The sequence below is a fragment of the Cydia fagiglandana genome, chromosome 2 (genome assembly GCF_963556715.1).
Source record: "Cydia fagiglandana chromosome 2, ilCydFagi1.1, whole genome shotgun sequence".
In the NCBI taxonomy this organism is placed as follows: Eukaryota; Metazoa; Arthropoda; class Insecta; order Lepidoptera; family Tortricidae; genus Cydia; species Cydia fagiglandana.
The window spans coordinates 15,928,902-15,949,939 of record NC_085933.1 but is presented as its reverse complement, the minus strand read 5'-3'; the positions used below and the strand labels follow the sequence as shown (position 1 = coordinate 15,949,939).

The 21,038-nt window shown below is 36.9% G+C and overlaps 1 protein-coding gene across 1 annotated transcript; it reads right to left on the bottom strand.

The window, feature by feature from the left end:
* Positions 1 to 792: 792 nt before the first annotated feature.
* Positions 793 to 8,860, bottom strand: LOC134676884 (uncharacterized). Its single transcript, XM_063535270.1, has 7 exons — positions 4,865 to 8,860; positions 4,575 to 4,786; positions 3,767 to 3,971; positions 3,253 to 3,359; positions 2,657 to 2,832; positions 1,990 to 2,099; positions 793 to 1,127 (listed from the first exon to the last, which is right to left on the bottom strand). Exons 1-7 carry the CDS (start codon positions 8,730 to 8,732, stop codon positions 826 to 828), a joined length of 4,980 nt encoding a protein of 1,659 aa, XP_063391340.1. The 5' UTR covers positions 8,733 to 8,860; the 3' UTR covers positions 793 to 825.
* Positions 8,861 to 21,038: the final 12,178 nt, after the last annotated feature.

Sequence of the window (21,038 nt, the reverse complement as noted above, 5' to 3'; positions counted from 1 at the left end):
GGGACAGGTGGGAATAATTTATATGAAGCGCCTATTCCCATCTGTATTTGGCGAGGACAAATGGGAATGCGAAAGATTATATATATACAGGTTCGATCGAATAATATAATACTTATGTAAAAGTTTAAAGGCTTTAAAGGATAGGAACTCCACTTACCTACAATATTTTTCGTTTTGTTTACATGTTGAGTTTTTTTCTCGGCAACAAGTAGCCCTCTTCAGTTGAGGCATGTTTTACACTTAGGCCTTAATTTTAACACACACTTTTAGGCTTTGTCTATTATTCAAATTCATACCACCAAATAATTTTATACAATTATGTAGAGACGTTGAGTACAATGTTATTTGTCACTGACGTTTAAGTAGTTTTGTTTATGTTTCTTCTACCTCCGGCCAGCAAGTCGCCTTTCTATGTGATCAAAAGAAGGTTTGAGCGCCCCTAAGTCACATGCCCGAAGTGTCTTTAGTGAAACTCACATAAAACCAAAAACAACTTTATTAATAATAAAAAATTAAACTACAACATACAAAGGTAAAACATAATGAGTCTTAAACAACATAGGAGCTTCAGTCATGGAGTTCATTCTAATATTATTTTAGGGGATGCGCAGAACTTTTTACTACAATTCTGGATTTTGAGGAAATCGCTAAGTGGCTTTTAACTTTGGCCCAAGCCGTCATAACCCTTGCTTATTACTAAATATTTAGGCGTGGAAATAACAACCCTTGATGAGTTTTGTTTAAATAAAGATCTCAGAAAATTACAAACGAACATTAAATAAAAATCTCACAAAATCGCAAACAACTTTATTGATTAAAAACACACTAAACACCACATACAACGGTAACACAATGATTCTTAAACAACAGAGGAGCTTCATCATCTGAGATGAAGTTCCTATCAGGGCGTACGCTAGCAAAACAATTATTTCTTGGTGCGCACAGAACATTGTAGCGCACTGTAGCGCACTCCTGGACCCTGAGGAGATCGCTGGTCAACTCTGAGAGGGTGTAGGAGGTGATAGCTAAAGGAGATTTGAGCTTAAGGATGCAATTGATGGTAGCAGGCCAGGTGTCCTTCCCGTTGTATGCGGAAGAACGTTGGATGCTTGGGTTGAAGGCGCAGACTGAAAAAATTAATCATGTAAGTACAGGTATTTAGTGCAGAATAAAGACATCAAATTAAAATATAGGAGGAGGATTAGGATAAGGTCGATTCCGAAGAGAGGTGTTAGTTTTTATCATGTTTCTACATCGGTCGAATCTGTGTTGACGTTGTTTCTTTGACACGAATTCGCCAACAAATTGTAAAAAAAGTCATGGAAATATATTAGACGTGCAGTAATTGGACGTTTGGGGATTGTAGGTTCATTCGGGTTAGCACAATACGAGTACATACGGGGACAGGGACAATCGAGGCCGTATGGGGTCATCCATTAATTACGTCACACGAATTTCTAGGTTTTTTGACCCCTCCCCCCCTCCTTGTCACACTTGGTCACATTTGGCAAACCCCTCCCCCCCTAGTGTGACGTCACATTTTTTCTACGAAATCGCCAAATCGAATTAAGTAAGTACCTAAGTATTATTAACATTTTATCAAAATATTTTTGACGATACAAATATTAGTAATTTTATAACCCAAAACTGCTTAGGAAAGAAAATTAAACGAATAAAAACGATTATCGTTTTAAAAACTTGTTATTTAAATAAATGTACAGCGAATAAAATAAATAAATTTTCGGTTACTGATGAAGTTAAAGTGACGTCACAAAGTTTGTGTCTCCCCCCTCCCCCATGTCACAATATGTCACATTTTCTTGACCCCCTCCCTCCCCCTAAACGTGTGATGTAATTAATGGATGACCCCTATCACGATTTAATAAAAATCAGTAAAATGTAATTGGTAAAATTCAGGAAGATAGATATCTATGTATTCTTAAAATAATGGAAAAGTCGTAGAGTAAGTAATTAAGAGTTTGTCGTTACCCAAGTCAGGCACCGTGAAGTCCTCGCTAGCCCAGAACTCGTGGTATGTTCGTTTGTCTTGGAAGCCGAATACTACTCGGCGTTTATTCCTTTGGCAGTTTTCGCAGTATCTGCAAAACAATTAAAAATCATTGAACTATTTGTATAGAACCGACACAGAGAATCAGTATTTTGCGCCATGAGTTGTTGTGTTGCAGAAACGAGAAGCAGTTGTTTTACCATAGAAGCGGAGCGTGAATCTTGCGACCTTAACGCGTAAACCATGAATTTTACGGCGCTTACGACGTTTTGGTCGCGTGGTACAGGTTGCGATTGCTACAATGTCATTGTTTGGTATGGCTTCTCTATTCATATAGTAATCATAATTTAATGTTAAAAATAAAGTAAAATTCTGCAGGTTAGATAGGTCGATGTTCGGGCCTACCAGCCTCAACCTCATCATCGACTAGGGAGTCAGGCGTATAAATTTTTTAACATTTCCCGCTTGTACGTCATATCTTCCGATCTTCCCAAGCAGAACTAATAGCAAGTTGAAGGAAAGCTTGAGGTTCTGGCCCGCTATCCTGTCCGTATGGTTCGAGTCCGCTCCCTAACCTAACCTACACCTCCCTTAGTTCCTCCACGAGAAGCAGCAAATACTACCGTACCCCCTAATATTTCAACTAACCTGATCTTTCCAAGCAGGTCCAGTGGTAAGTTGGAGGGGTTAAGGTCTGGGCCCACCAGCACAACCTTAATTTCCTCGACGTTAGGCAGGAGGTGTAGCAGGAATACTTCCCACTTGTTAAGCACGTCGGCTTCGAATTGAAGCTCAGCACCCACAATGTGGAGAGTCAATATTTTCTAAAGAAAAACAAAACATTTTTGATGCAAGAGTTCGTGTTAGACAAATCGCACTTAAATCTTGAAAAATATATTTACTTACCTGTGTCGTCGGTTAAAGTCGCAAACCTCTGAACTCCATTTGAAGGAAATAAAGAATTATGCGACCTAGTAATGTGTGATCTGCGATTTCTGCCATAGATATTTTTTTTTTATAATCGGATATGTTTAATTGTGCTAATTAGAGTGGCACATAAAGCATCTCCTGGTAGGGTTCTATACTAAATGTTTATTTAATTAACAAAGATTTAATGTTTTTGAAATCCACATACTCATATAATTTCAACTTACAATTAAGAACTTAGATTAGAGCCAGCTTGAAATAGCCGGCTGTAGGAATGCCATAAGGAGATGATGAAAAGTATAGAAATCTTGTAAAACCTTAGTGATTCCAGCAGCGGCGTTGGGCCTGTGCTGCAGACAAAATAGAGCGGTGAGCGGCGCGGTCGCAAGCTGCGTTAGCGCAGCATACTCTATGTCGCTCATGTCTGCAAAGTTAAAAGTAAAATTTAACATATTCACTGCCGTCGCGATTTACGCGCTACGAGCGTAGCTGAATTTCCCGCTATGTAGCGAAAGGCGCCTACGAACAGAGAACAAAGAAGTTATTTATTTACCTAATATGAGTTAATTTTTTAAATTAAGGAATGTTGAAATGACCGTATGCCGCCACCAATTAGAAAATTTGACAACTAAGGTAATGGACTGGATGATTTACACCTTGCAAGTCGGTTTTCGCCCACTTCTTTTTTAAACTTGACAACTAGATTTTTTAGAATGTGAATATATCCTGTTTTTATGAGGTTTAAAGTATACCGGTGATATTTTAATCACCAAATCAATTTTTTTTACGATTTAAGCTATTGTCCCATAATGTTTTGTATATTTTCCTCACCAATCTTCTGTTCATACATCGCTGCCAACACTTCATTGATGTTCTCCGGCAGAGGACTCAGCTCCAGTACACGTGTAGGCAGTTTTGGCTCCAGGCGGCCTTTCGTTTGCTGGTGCTTTACCAGACCACGATAGAGATTATATGACCTACACCAACGGGAGTGGCTCTTTGGGAGGTGGTCTGGATCTTCCGAGCAATACGATATCTGGAGAGATTTTTACCATTACTTGATTTTATTAAGGACGTTATAATCATTAATCTTTGTGCACTGTGTTGCGGTATAACAATGTATGTAAACAACTAAAACAACACTTTAGACTACGTAACGTAACACAATTGGTAAGTAATTTAAGAAGGCAGTCTATATGTTGAAGGTTAGCACTTTGTTCGTATTTGTTGAGGTAGTATATATGGCTAAAATTTAATTGGCATCATTATTGTTAGTGTGACCATCACGTACTTGGATTTTTAAGAAATAACACATTGTGTTTAGATTAGTGTTCGACCGTTTATTGGCGAAACCGAAACCGTAGGTTCAGCTTTGGTTCTAGTTTTGGCCGAAACCGACACTTATGTAGACTTGTTAAAATCGTTGAAAAAATGACATAAAACGTAATAAATAAAGGGTCTCTAAACTTTAGATATTATTTATACATTGATATAGGTGGGTAAATACAATGCTTTCATAACTCCAGAATAAAAATTAATATTTTCTATTAACATCCTAGTTGGCAAGTGTCTCAACTATGTATTAGAATTAGGAAATAAACCTTTGGAAGCTTACATTTTGTAGTTTGTTTTATCTTACCTGCCCACACTCCTCACAATCCATCAATTTTCCTTGTCTCCACTCTCTGCAGCTAGGGAGTGCACACATCCTGGGATACAACAGGGCTTCCTGCTCCCACGGTGCTAGCCTGCGTTTAAGCACCTTCTCGCAGGACACGATCATCTGCATGCGCAGGAGACGGTAGTTGTGACCAGTTACGTTGCGCGAGTCGGCATATATAAATTTTTGATCTATAAATGGAAGAAAATCCTTGGAAATTTGTTTCTAAACATTAAACAACATTCTGTCACACATAATAAAATAGTTACCTTTCAAATGAACTATTGTCGAAACGGCAAAGCACAATGCTTGGTGCTGAGAGTAATCTTCGTCTTTATGTTTCTGGTTGCAGTAGAAAATCAAATTGCAATAGCTACAAGGGACTCTAGTCGCTTTCAAATCCTTTTTGCAGACATGACACGCGCATTGCAGAAACACTTTTCGAAAACTATACTTATAAATGTAATCTTCATTTTGATTAGTAACACATATTGATTCATCGGGTTTTTTAAAGTTCAAAACTTTGCTTTTAATCTCCGCCTGAGAATCTTTAGATTTCTCTGGAATTTCTATTTCTACTTGATTCGCGTCTTTTATTTTAACTTTAGCTTGTCTGCTATTAGGCGTTTTATTCTTTTCTTTTTTATAGTCGATTCTACTCGATGGCACAGGAATGTCGGGGTGGCCTAACAAGTTTTTTGGCGGCGAAATAGGATTTTGTTTTTCTTGTTTACTTTTTTTATCGTCTTCTTCTGGCGCTGTGACATTAATCTCTGGATTATTTTGAGTTTCATTCAATCTGGAATTAGCTTCGTTGGCAATAATTTCAAACGTTTTATTTACATCGTCAACACTGACACTGGATGTCATTGCATCTTCAAAATTTTCAATAGGATGGAATTCAGTTTGATTACTTTTCCCAATATTTTCACTCGCCATTAAATCGTCATCCTTATTACCTTTGGTTTCACTGGCCTGTTGCTTTTCTTTTCCTTGTGTATTACTAGATGATTGTTCTGATTTATTAGCTTCTTCGTTTTTGTTTTCAGGCTGTGATGACTTTTCAGTACCTGTCGTATTCGTGGATGACGACTGTGCTGATGTGCTTTGTACCATCGATTCTTGTTTACCTTTCTTCTTAGATTTTCCTTTTCCTTTCGGATCCTTCCTTGCAGGACAAACAGGTTGTTTACTTGTGGTTACTTCTGCTTCAGCATGTTTACAATCTTCTTTGTTTACCGCAAGTGTATCTAAAATTGAGTCAGAAACAGGCCGATTTTCAATTTCAACTGTTTCATGTATGAGATCCAAACTTTTAGTCTTTTCATCGTTTTGTTTATTTTGATTTTCCATATTTTTTTCAACATCCTTGTCACTTTTTTCTAATGACGTCAATTCCGCTAAAGACCTTTCAATAGACATTCTTAATTCCTCCATATCTTGATTTACTTCCAAGACTTTGGATTTAAGGTCAGTTTTTTCTTCGAGGGGTTTAGTGTCCGTTTCCATACCTATCAATCTAATTCCACTTGGTACCAGTTCTGGACTGTTGATATTAGTACTTTGTATAAACGGAGTTTCGGGTACTATTACAGGTACACTTAAATTCCCATCAGGATTTTGAATTTCTTGAATGACCATATTGTTGTTACTGTCAAGTTGCTCACTTGAGCATCTTGGATGTTCTATAAAATCAGGTGTAACTTCATAAGGTGAAGGAAATGAATCGCTTTTTGGTGTATCTAGCTCAACAGCTGGTAATAATCCTGTTTCTGGTAATAACTTCATATCTTGTGGCATAGGAGTTACGGGCATTTGTACTTCTCCCTGAGTTTCTAAAACGCAGTCTTTCTCAGAACTACATTTCATTTCTTGTGTGAAACCCTGTTGAGGAGGTTTAGGAGATTTTTTCCCATTTTTAGACTTTGCACATCCATGTTTAACATCTGCTTTAATAGTGTCCTTTTTATCAGTGCTTTCTTCACTTGCAATAAACGAGTCACCTTTTTGAGCCATTTCTTCACTTACAACCTCTGCTTGAATAATTATGATATCATCGATATTCAAAGTATTTTGCTTTGATTTTTGAGAACTTTTGGAGCCCGTTGCAACGCTAAGGTCAATAGGTTTTGGTGACTTCTTTCTTTTCTGATGCTTTAAGTTATCAGGAGTATGAACGCGTTCCATTTCATTTTTCTCAGTCGCCTTTTTTTCATCTTGGACTTCTGAATGCATTTCGGGCAAGTCTTCAGTTTGTATCCTAACTGTGTCAAGGCTGGTTTCTGCTGGTAACATTAGCCCGCAGACTGGAGTTAATTCAGATTCTACAATATCTTCCTTTATTGCAGAACTCGTCGCATTCTCATCTTTACTTGATATTTTTGTAGATTTCTTTTTGTCGTTATCAGAAACCTTTATCTTTCCAGATTCTAATGGTGGCACCTTAAGTTCAGAGTAGCTATCATCCTGTTTCTCTTTAAATAAAACGTCTGTCTGTTCGAGCAATTTACTACTTATATTTACCATAACTTCATCAGATTTAGGCATTGCAGTTGTGATACCGATTTCTGACGCCCTTTCATTATGTGTTGTAGGTCTAGGAGATTTCTTCCTTTTATCCTTTTTTTTATTTTGGTTCTTGACTTCAATACTTTTCGATTTATTTTCTTGAGAGCTCACCGTTTCTTCTGGAGTATTATCTACTTTTAAGTCGGGATTTACGGCAGGTGTTTGTACTGCCGTTTCTGTAGAGGTGCTACTTATTGCAGATTCAGATTTAACATCAGAAGGTCTTATTGTTTCTGTTATTCTTGTAGGTTTTGGAGAGTTTTTCCTGTTTGTATTACTCTCGTGGTTTAGACATAATTGTTCAAGATCTATTGTGTCATTTTTATCTTCACAGCCGATGACTGGTCCATTGCCTTCTTCTATTTTCACTTCTTCTTGCCAATCTGGTGTGATATCCGTTAGCGGCACAAGTATTACATCATCTAAATCTTCTGTTGGTAAAACATCGGTTATTTTAGTTTCTTCTTTAGGTTCCATTTGAGTAACTTCCGCTTCTTCAACTATATTTTTTTCATTAATCTCATTACCTTTTTCTTGCTTCTTTTTTCCCACCGGCTTTGCAATTTTTGCTTTATTTTTTAAACTTATTTCGCCTGCTGTAGAACAAGACGGTATTGTTTCGTCACTTACTTGATTTTCTGGGGCTTCTTTTACATTTAGTTCACTAGTAGTCTCAGAGACTTTACTTGAAATGTCAACATTTTGGGCTGATACTATGTCATGAGACTTTATTTCTTCCGAAGTGTTCGGTACATCAATAACTGTGAGTGGTTTTTTATCGTTTTTGCTCTTTTTCTTGTTTTTGTTACCTTCATCTTTATGCGGTGTTTCTTTTAAAATACTATCAAACGGTATAGAAACCTGTGGTGATATTTCTACTTCCTTGATCGTAGCTTCTGAAACACTGCTGTCATCTGTAGGAGGTAGCGCAGTAGCTTCAACTTTTGCACTGTCAGACAGTAACTTCTGGAATGCAGACGTACAAGATACTTCTTCTGCTTTATCGGATCTTTCAGAGTCATTGCGGTTTTTCTTCTTTTTATTCTTTTTCTTCGCTGACTTAATTTCTTGCTCTACTGGTTCGTCCTTTACAATTAATGGTTGCTCTTGACTCTCCGTCTGAATAATACTCTCATTAATTTGAGCATCGTTATCAAGTTTAATTTCTTCTACTTTTTCTCCTTGGGTGGATCCCTGTCCCTTTTTATTTTTATTTTTCTTTTTACGCGCAGTTGGAGCTATATTGGATTCATCTAACGACTCTTTAACAGGTTGTATTTCTATTTCTCCGAGCTCTTCACTTTTAACGTCGTCTTCTTTAACACTTTTGTCATCATCTATTTTCTTTTTACCTCTGTTTCGCTTAGGCTTCTTAGGAGTTTCTTCAGTTTCTTTTACTTCAGACGCATTCTCACTTACAATATTAGGCACACGTTCTTCGACAACACTCTCAATTTCAGTATTTGTCACATCAGATGGACTAGATGGTTCACTCAACTCTTGTTTCTGCGGGGGGATTGGATTAGGTGGTTTGTTTTGACGGTTTTTATTCTTTTTCTTGCTATTCATTACTACGGTGGTTGCTAACTTTCAGGTGAAATTGGCACGTCCGAACAAATCTAAAATCAGTGAGAGTCTGACCGATTTGTGGACTGGACCGCTTTATTCCTGTCTCGAAACATTCGCATGTATTACATGAAATGTCAGTGTCTGTATGTTCGTTACATTATGGTTTTTAAACCAACAGCGTAAGGTTTCATTTTCCTTGGCTATTTTTAAGTAGATATTTGCTTTGCTCTCCCGCGAGACATGAGGAAGTGGTGCTTGCCAAAACTGCAGTAATGCACACAGATACAGGTATATTTAGAACAAATGGCTCGATAATGCAAATTTAATTGTTAAATTTATAGATCAAAACAATTCAATATATTCCAAAGATTCATTGAATGCAGGTTTTGTCATGTTCATAATCATAGTGCATCGTAGGCGTTATTTTATTTCATTATCTGCATAGATGTAAATAATTAACAGTACGACTACCTAATATGTAGTTTTATAATTTATGCTCATATTTGAATGAAACAATCTATTGAGAATTGAAATTGAATTGGAATTATAATGTGTATAAATATATTGTTGCGAAGTGCTGCAGATGTTCTGTGCGTCTATAATTATTGGCACGGGACAATAAATAATAGACTTAATTTATTAAACTTATTTAGACCAGCGTGGCAGTATTAAACATTAATGCATAGTTTAATATTTAGTTTGGCATGACATAATGTCACTTTGCTTGACGATTGTAATAATTCAGTATATATTAGTTACCACGCTAATACTCGTGTGTTCTGCCCCACCATATATATGTGATATTTATATTTAATTATTTATCTTACTTCGAAGCGGACCTCCCATGAGCCGTGGCAAAAATGCCGGGACAACGCGAGGAATATGATGATGATCTTACTTCGAAGGGTTGACTTGTTATCGCTATTTTGCGTCATCGGCCAGTGCTGATAAATGTAGCAGAGTGGTTCAGATATGCTTCGGGTCAAACTGGATGTTGTACTGATGTCGTAGCTTTAAATCCTTCCTCATGCACATACCATAAACATAAAGTGCTATCATAAATATCAACCAACCAACTTAAATATTGCTCAATACAAAATACATTTTAATTCACAATCATCAAACTATTTACGTATACAATATTACCCATTCCAGAATAAATACATTAACATTATCCCTATTCTGACGTAAAAAGGGGAAACAAACAAAAGTACTTTTAAAATACAATGCCAGCGTTATCTGACACGATCTGTCAAAATTCATGTTCGAAATGACCTAAATAAATCTTGCACGTCAAAATGGTCAGTCAAGCAACCCTATTTTATTATTTTTTCCGAGGGATAGAATACCAATTTATATTTACTATCGCTTAACAAACCACTGTGCAAATCTGTTCTTTAACCCTCTTAGTTAAGCTTTATTATAGGGCTGGATGGTAGGGATTTTAGTGTGGTGGAAATTGGAGTGGGCCCAGTTTAAAAATGCTAATGTTGAGGGTTGTCACCCTTTCCGATATAGTACGGGAGGCGCAACCGGTTATTTTTTATTTTTCATGATTGACTTTTTATTTTGCGAATTTAGGTCATGCGTGGGAGCTTTGGAGTTAAATGTATTGAATGTCGACGGCGTGAAAGAGTTCATTAAAACGTAAAAGATACCTACCTATACAGGGTGAAATTTTAAAATTTAACCACCAGCTGTACTCCATACTCTGCGTAATGACTTTTTGGTAATTCTGAACAACTTTATATTATGGGACCAATGGCGTGTGGCTGTTTCATACTTTCCAGCTGATGTGATGCCGCTCATGTCTATGGGACAGTCTGTGCTTTTTCGCGTTCTCGGGTATGTATCTATTTTGCAAAATTGAAAAAAAAACCTACCTATAAATTAGCTATGAACTATGTATACGAGTACGTATCCTAAAGCCCATACATGTAAAATTATGCAAACATTTCACGGAATATTTTTTCCTATTTATTTTAATGTTGCTGAAAATGATGTCCATTCTCGCTTCTTGTAGTCAGACTGCTGACCTATAAATCTGTGCGAGCGAGACAGGAGACCCATTACTAATTATACCTAAGTGTGCGCGTGCCGTTAACGAGGGGACAAGATTTTGTGGAGACGGATTAAGTATTTGGAACTGGTTTTGTATTGCACAAATTACATTTAGGTATTACTACGACTTCGATTAACATAATGTATTAGTACTTTACAATTATTGATGTTTTTTTTTATTTAGACAATAAAAGGATTTATTCAATTATGCCCTTTTTAACAAACGATATTTTTTCCACAATACGCCCCAGTAACACAATCGATAAAGGTTGTTTTGGCAGTTTTTCGCTTACCGTCTTCCGGCCAAAATCTCTTGGCGACGTGCCAACTCGTGTTCTCGGTTGATAAGCTTGTTGTTGTGCCGTGCGGACTTCACGACACGAACCAAACACTCTAACACTGATCTGATACAATAAACAGTTGTCAACGGTTTGAAAGGTTTGTGGAAAGCAGAAAATGGGTATTTTCCCACATTTAAGAAAGTAGTATGAGTTTAACGTATAATGAAAGCAATAGACAAACACGTATTTTATTAATCTGATCTGTCCTACCTAATGATCTAGCTAGCGGATTAAAGAATAAAGTCACCATGCACAATTGCAAATTAAACTTAGGTAGGTACGAGTAGAGTAAGTAGGTAAGTACACAGCAATTTACTCGTTTACTCAGTGCCGGATTTACCACTAGGCTGAGTAGGCTGAAGCCTAGGGCGGCAGATTTTAGGGGGCGGCAAATTTGGGTCAAAAAAATATTTTATGTGCTGTTCAGATAGGGTAGACCAGAATTAATTTGTAAAATTTAAATAACAAGCATAATTTGTCGATTTTGTCGCCCTCTGTCATGTCAATGTACCTACCTACCATTTTCTCAAAAAAATTTCGCGCTCGCTACGCTCGCCTTTTCATTTAAGTACCTACATTATTTGTGACCCATCTGACTACATTGTAAATTTGGGATGGTCGTCGATTCTTGTATCTTCGTGGTATTATGGGTTCCGTTTTTTTCCTTTTGAAGTAGGTACGGAACCCTAAAAATTTACCTACCTACTATTTTCTCGAAAAAATTTCGCGCTCGCTACGATCGCGTTTTCGTTTAACTAACTACATTTTATTGTGACCCATCTGACCATATTATTGAATGATGGCACAGAACCTAGTAGAACGCCAGCGGTAATGTCCACGCTATCGGAGCAGCTTCCGTCTACTATACGGCTCATATGCGTCTGCCGGATAAAAAGCTAGCGATCCATTTGTATAGCATGATGGCACAGAACCTAGTAGAACGCCAGCGGTAATGTCCACGCTATCAGAGCAGCTTCCGTCTACTATACGGCTCATATGCGTCTGCCGGATAAAAAGCTAGCGATAGTAGCGATCCATTTGTATAGCATATGGATCGCTAGCTTTGTCTTTCGAGCAGACTCAATGCCAGACCCGACCGAACTCCTTAGCTATATCCAGCCTGACTGCCAATGCCTCACCTTGATTCTCAATGGCTAAAACCCAGCGGTATCCACCGGTCACCGATCAGATCAGACCTGCTAGCATGAATGAATTGCGTTCTCACGCGCGACTCTATACATCTAGCGCGACTTCAGGTATGGACTCGCGCGCGAGAACGCCAGGCAAATATAAAGAGATTGCATCGTCATTGAGTGACAAAAACGGCCCATATAAATCTATATCTAGAATGTGACATTTGTGACGTCACCTTATATGCATTTTAATATGGCTATGGTGTGTTGTACTATAAAATTAAACGCCTCTGACAGGAAAGTACTTTAAAAAACCTATAAGCGAGGCGGATAGGGGCGGCAAAATCGGCATAGCCTACGGGCGGCAAATGTCTAAATCCGTCACTGCGTTTACTGTAAAAGTCTAAACTCCGTGTTTATATCCCAGACACATTTCCTCTTTGATACAAGCTTTCATGGCCGACGGCCGACTTTTAAAACCAAATTTCTGGTTTATTTGTTTTGTTTTTTATCACCAAGTCTGGTCTCCGTTATCTTTTTTCTTAGCCTATAGGAGTGTCTCACTGCTGGGCAAAGGCCTCCCCTCTTTCCAGCCATGTGGTCCTATCCGATGCACACTATACCGTCACTCTTTACAAAATGTGTCAAGGTCGTCCCGCCATCTCCGTTTTGGTCTTCCCCTGTCCCGAGATCTATCCTGTGGGACCCAGTTTGAAGCCATTATCACATAACCAACTGATATCTGGTAGGCTTCCGTAGCTCAGTAGAAATAGAAGGCTTCCGTAGAAGCGTAATTTTTTCAATTTTTTCCTTTAATATAAAAATTGCAGAATTTACAATATTGCCTGTAAAATATCAAAAAGATGACGAAAATCGGAATGATTCCAGTGTCATCGGAAGTAATGAATCTGTGTAGTTTTATACTAGTGTCATAAAAATTGTGTTTACAAGCAGTGAAACACTTCTCCATGCTTGGTGCCCGTGTCGTGTGCCGGCACATGCTGGGCGCACGGCCCGTATAATGTAGTGCCATAGAGAGGTACACTGGCGTTCAAAAGTGCATGGACATATTTCAACCGTAATATTAAGGCATTACGGTCGATATCTATCCATGCACTTTTGAACGCCACTGTACATACTTACATTTGAACGGATATTCGCGTGTATAGTTTTAATGTACTGCTTTTCTGCAAATTCACTTACCGATTGAGACACTGACACACCAACTTGTCATTCCTACCTCTACCTGGTCCCTTATTATGGATCGCTTTATCCACATTTATCCACGTGATAAAACAACTGTCACTTTTTAACTCTGCGGGATAGAAAGAGACGGACACCGTTTTATCACGCTGTCACGTAGACAAATACGACCATCATATCCGTACTGCTCTGGAAATGTGTATTCTAGAAAGAGAAGAATGTACATATTAAGGATGATTCACGTTAGAACGGCCCGGGTCCGGACCGAGACATCCGACACTTCGTTTCCTATAGAAAGCATCACGCGGTCACCGGTCTTCTGTCATAGAAAACGAATTGTGGGTTGCCACGGCCTGGACCCGGGCCGTTAAACATCTAGGAATAATGTAATGTGGTTGAATCAATAGGCTATTTTGTTTTATAACTTTATAATTACAAATATACACAGAAAAACGTAAATTATTTTAAAATACGGTCACTATGAATTTCATGTATCACTTCACTTGTCGTTTTTTCAACGAGTTTTCTGGGTTATTATTTGGAAGATTTAAAGTTGGTTAATAATAATCAGGGGTCGTACAAAAAGTGCGGATGACGTCAAACCACTTATAGGATGATTTCAAATAGTATTTTTGATTTTCATAAACAATTATCACTTATCATTTATCAACCTCTTTATTAAACGATATCGCCACTTGAAATGAGTAAGTACGTTTTTGACTGACACATTGTCAATCAGATGAACAATAAATTGACTTCGTTATTGTTTAGCTATTGTATCTTCACGATTATATTTAGCTAAAATTTATATTTACTAATGTATAAGAAAACGCTCTAAAATGTCATCCTTACTCGAATATTGTGGCAATTTTCCTTTTTTTGAGGTACGTGACAAACACGTATACTGCTCTTGCTGTAATCAAGATATACCAACGAAGGTAAGCAATATTAAAAGACATTTATTCGTGAAATTTATTTTATTCACTACATCACCCTACCACCTGTATTATTAATTCCATGGATTTATTTACGATTATTTTGTTACTTCATTAATACTACTTTGTTACTACATGTCACACGGAAGTTTAAATACAAACTGAAACATCATCCTGTGTGCAAGATTACGTCATTTTTACGTCATCCGCACTTTTTGTCCGACCCCTGATAATAATAAATTATCATTATCAACAATTCTTATATTTTTTTCTTTTTTTTAAATCTTACATAGTAAACAAAGGGTCTAGCAGGCTAAGCGAACAAGAAGTGCCCCCAACGACGGATTTGGTCATTCTTTCAGGTGGTGTACGGGCAGGTCCTAAGAACTCTCTATGCTTAATATCAGTCCTCGATCTTCTTTTGTTTTCGAGTTATTCAGGATAATGTAAAATCATCAGTGTATCATTGAAAGTGTCATATTTTGTTAACCGTTCAAGTTAGATTAACCAAACAAAATTATATTTGACAACAATAAAATAGACTACAAAATGAATATGTTTAACCTGCATCATGTCCTTATACTTCATTAAAAAAAAAAAACATTTTATTTTTCTTCTCATTATTTTTTATACTATTCGCGGAGGTACACCTACAAAAAAAATATGCATGAGTAGCCAGTAATACCCACTATATACACATATAAAAATATTTGCATAAATCTTCGTGCGTCATGTCAAAAAAAAAACATTATCGAACAAGGATCTCGGAAACGGCTCTAAACATAAAAAAACTCAAAAATGCGCGTTTTCCCAGAGATAAGACCTAGCTAAATCAATTTATCGCCCCCGAAAACACCCATATAGCAAATTTCATCGAAATCGTTAGAGCCGTTTCCGAGATCCTTGTTCGATAATGTTTTTTTTTTTGACATGACGCACGAAGATTTATGCAAATATTTTTATATGTGTATATAGTGGGTATTAGTGGCTACTCATGCATATTTTTTTTGTAGGTGTACCTCCGCGAATAGTATAAAAAATAATGAGAAGAAAAATATAATGTTTTTTTTTTAATGAAGTATAAGGACATGATGCAGGTTAAACATATTCATTTTGTAGTCTATTTTATTGTTGTCAAATATAATTTTGTTTGGTTAATCTAACTTGAACGGTTTACAAAATATGACACTTTCAATGATACACTGATGATTTTACATTATCCTGAATAACTCGAAAACAAAAGAAGATCGAGGACTGATATTAAGCATAGAGAGTTCTTAGGACCTGCCAGTACACCACCTGAAAGAATGACCAAATCCGTCGTTGGGGGCTCTTCTTGTTCGCTTAGCCTGCTAGACCCTTTATTTCTTAATTCCATTCAATACAATTCAAATTACATCATAAACCATATACAACTAAACCTATTAGAAATTAAAACTTACACCTAAACATACTCGATCAATCATCACTCATCACTCAATTCTTAATTGAGTTTAAATAACAAGAAAAAAATAGTAGGTAGTTGTTTTGACTAGTTTGGCAACCTGCCTTAATAGGCTTCTAGAACAATTTCTAGTCGCTCGGCTCTTCAACTCTACTTACTCACGGGGAGTTGTAAAAAGGGTGACACAGACTGTTGAATTATTCGTACCTAGGGTGCTCGGTCGGGGGACCGCGGCCCCTGTCTCGGTGGTCGGCCAGTTTTGGCCAGGTCTGCCCTGCGGTGCTCCGTCAAACTAATGTAAATTGGGTGCCGCTATTACTAAACTGCGGTGAAACGACTATGCATATAAATGTGACAAATTCGTTACGATTGTTGCTATTATTTATTTACAATAATTACCTACAACATTTTATTTATACTGATTTTCTTCCTAGGGGTCATCCATTAATTACATCACACGTTTAGGGGGAGGGAGGGGGTCAAGAAAATGTGACATATTGTGACATGGGGGAGGGGGGAGACACAAACTTTGTGACGTCACTTTAACTTCATCAGCAACCGAAAATTTATTTAAATTATTTTATTCTCTGTACATTTAAATAACAAGTTTTTAAAACGATAATCGTTTTTATTCGTTTAATGTTCTTTCCTAAACAGTTTTGGGTTATAAAATTACTAATATTTATATCGTCAAAAATATTTTAATAAAATATTAATAATACTTAGGTACTTACTTAATTCGATTCCGCGATTTCGTAGAAAAAATGTCACGTCACACTAGGGGGGAGGGGTTTGCCAAATGTGACCAAGTGTGACAAGGAGGGGGAGAGGGGTCAAAAAACCTAGAAATTCGTGTGACGTAATTAATGGATGACCCCCTACTTGCAAATAACACGACTCATGAGACGACAGAGTGCTACGAACGAATCTTAGAAAATTACTAATGTATGTAGGTAGGTATATTGTTAGAAAAAATAACTCCATTCAGTGTTAATACTGATAATCACATCACTACAATGAAGTTGTCGTTACTCTACGTAGCATTTTCTCTCCATTCCAGGAAAAACTTAGATACTAGGTACATACATGCTACGACGTAGCGCTTCAAGTTGATAAATATTTTTTTCTCCATATAAATTCTTAAGTCTATACTATAATTAGTGTAATACATACCTAATTAAATAACATGTGTACATAAGTTCGCCTTTGTACTAATGACGAATGTTATTTTTCCTGTTTTGTTTTTTTTGTACAATAAAGTGTTTTACTACTTACTACTACTACTACATGTGTCACTTAGGTCAAAGTACCAAATTGTCTCTCCAAGTGTTTTTTTTTTATCCATATACCTACACTTCATCAAAACTGGATGATTTTGTAAACTTCGTATCACACTATAACTCTATTCACATAGGTAAATTAACTGTACTATTCTTTGCATATTGTTATTTTTAGGAAGACATTCGCAACCCGCCTACGCAAAGGAAGAGCTCATAAAGCTAATTCCGAAAATATACTTAAAGCGGAGTTAACCAAAGACAAACATTAAACAAAACTTTGGAACTCAAATAATGACTCGTAGAAATGGGAAAAGTTTGGAGTTAAAGCGTCTGTGAGCGAAATTGTTTTCTGGGAGGCGAAATCCATAGAGTTAATAAATATATATGCGAGATTTGCGTTCATGGGCAAATTGGACAATACATTTAATTCAAATATACATTAAACTAGCTTCTGCCCGCGACTTTCGTCTCCGTGAAATGATGATGATGATTGATAAAAAAAAATCATATGTCCTCCCTCGAGCCTCCCACTACAATAAAACCTGGATAATTGAAATCTCAAGGGACCGGCAATCTTCTGTCAATTAACCAGGTTTTCATTTATGCAGGTCATGCCAATTAACGAGATTCAAATTTCATCCCTGCTGTACCCAATTTCATCTAAATCGGTTCAGCGGTTTAAACAGACGGACAAACAGAGTTACATTCCCATTTAAATACAATATTATGTAGATTTGACATATTGTCAGTACGTCACGTTTGTACCCTGAGCTCGTAATACACTGAGCGAATTACAACCTGTGGCCTATTTTATAAAGCTACAAGTTACAATTTACAAGAGGAAGTCTCGTTCTAACACATAGGGTTGTAAATTGTAACTTCCGCTTGTAAATTGTAACTTGTAGCTTTATAAAATAGGCCACTGATGCCATCAATATGTTTTCATACAAATGATACATTCTGGTTGATTTAAATACCTTCGCAATATCAATGAGAAAAACTAACAACTGAAATTAACTAAAAAGTAAGACATTGCAATTCATAATTTGGTCTACAAATAAGGGTTTAGAAGTAAATAGGTAAGTAGTTATACAAGTGCATTTTAGATACAATTCAGTAACTACAAAATACAACCAGAAATACCCCTTTAGCAAGTTTCATTCAGTGCACGGGCGAAATATACGAAAACAGTAGTGAGTGTAGAGCACAACCTGCGAATGTAACCTGACCTATAGTGTTATTTCCCGGGCCAGCTGATGTCGTTGACCCCCATCCCGGACCCTCGCCCGAGTGCCCACACTCGTCCGCCATTCGGCTTTTAACCTTTCAACGCCACAGACGGCAATTGACGTCAACGCAAAATCGTGACAACGACGCCAAAGCCGGCATTTGACATAGATCGTTTTTTGATGAAAACCTACTGAAAACACCCCACTTTTAGGTTGGCATTATTTATTCACAAAACTTAATTTTACCCCCGTGGCGTCAGTGGCACGGCAAATGGATGCGCCGTTTGGCGTTCAAAAGGTTAAAGCCCAATGTAAACTGAGATGATCGATACACAAGGTGTCCCAGTAAGAGAGGATTGAATGAAGATGACCGGTAGAGCTGCTCGTAAGCTATCAGATCAGAATCACCCCCATTATCCGGTGATGAGTATTGCCATTTCATTCAGATTTTTTTTAATTTCAGCGGAATCTTATCTTTTATAACGTACTTACCGAGACTTCCACAAGAGTATTCCATAAACCAAGCTTGTGGATTTATCTACACAAGTATTATAAGCTGTCTATGATGTGTTCAGGACCCACATAATAGGTACGACCGGCATTGCAGCATCGTTTCTATGACACGGAACTCGTGGATCTGAGGTAGCGTCTCCGAAATATCTTGATCGCTCATTTCACACGAATGTTTTGCTGTAAGTATTTTATCAACAAAACAAATTAATTTTATACAGACTAAATAGTCTAATTACATGATAAACTGAACGTCAATTAGCGGTAAATCGGTAAATCTAAACTATTGTCGCGCATGTCATGTCACGCAGCCGTAGGTACCTACTCTATTTTTTTAACCGACTTCCAAATCTTTTAATTCAGAGTCCAACTATTAGAGTCGACACTAATATTGTCCAATATCAAGTAGGTACCTAACATGTGAGATTTTAAAAACTTGTTTGCAATTAACCTTAGCAATTAACACTTCATTTCGATTAAAAATCTCAACTGATATTAGAGTGGAGATTAAATTAAATTGTTTTGTTTTTCAAAGATGTTCAAAAATTTAATGTATTTAATTATAAAATCGATTTTGTTGTAATAATGAATGAATTGATTATGTTGTAATTTTATTAACATTTTCACATATCAGAAATGTATTGTAATTTGTAATAAAATATACGTAAAACTGTTCATTTTTATGCTTGTTGTAATTAATGGTGTAGATAAAACAATATAGGTAATTGTTAACTTCAAAACGGTACTGTGGAAACGAACTAACCACCCTCGCCTCGACTCAAAATGTACAACGCTACCCCTAATAAAGCCATTTCCATGCCAAAAACGACTTTTGCTCCTTCGCGTTGAGTTCATTTTTCATGAGCAATTTACCACCTCGCTTAAATTAAATTGAAACCCGTAATATCAGAATCTACCTTAGGGACTTTCGTTAAGGTTCTACTTTGTTTGACTACTAGGTCTGTAGGTGATACTTCCGTATATACTAGTGCAAGCGAAAAGAAGCCTTGCGAGCGCTATTTTAAGTTAGGTTTTGTAATAATGTTGACATGATTGTTCTTTTGCAAAATACACAATATTTTTTCTTCGCTGCGTACCCTGAAGTGGCTTGGAGCATCATTATTTCTCACATTCACCCCAAGGTAACTTAGACAAGCCTTATACAACACTTAGGTAGAAAAACACCCTAAGAGACGTTTTACATATATCTTCATGAATCAAATAATCATTACATCAGTAGTACTAATGTTTAAGTTTTGAGCATTGTTTCCTTACCGATCAGTGCGGCGTCACTTATAACATTTTATCTTAATACAAGTAATTCTCATATAAGGGAAATTCGCAAGATATCTGGGGTGGAGTTCATTGAACCCAAGATTTGACCTTGTTATGCGAAATCGTAAAAATGTATGTTGTGGATACTTGAGAATGCCTTTTGGTATTAAGTCCGACATTTGTACATTTTTATCCGTTACTGCAATAAAGTTTAACCCCCTTATTCATAAAACTTTACGGGCCTGATTTATGTTTAAAAGTTAAATTATGTTTTATTTCTTTCTTACAAACAAGTCAAAATAACAGCTAATAAAGACAAACGATTGTTAGCTAATTGAGGTTTGTAGCGCGTTTATGATTAAGGTGTCAGACCTTGATCCACTTTTGATCTTAAGCATAGTCCAGACTCTGGCAAGATGACCCTCATCTCAAGAGCAACCAGCGAACCAGATCTCGGCCTCAGCTCTGCTGATCGTCAGAGGATCCTTGAAGAGACTGACATCATCATACATGCTGCCGCTACCATCAGGTACCATCATTAAATCACTTTTATGAATAAGGGGTTAATAAGTATATACAGTGAAACCTGGTTAAGTGGGACCTGGATAAGTGAGAAACCTCTATAGCTGGGACTCATGGTGCGGTCCCGACACTTTAGCACTGAATTACCTCTGTTACTGAGAAAAAACGAACCTCTATAACTGGGATTCGTTGTTGTGATTTTAGTCACATTTACCTCTATAACTGAGACAGAGAGTGTATTTTACCTCTTTTACTGAGACTATATTTATAAGATTACATTTTCCTAATTGTTTTTATAGGGGATTGACTTCTGTATCTGAGATAACGTCAATCTATGACCTCTCTAACTTAGACTTCATTGGCCAATTTCCGT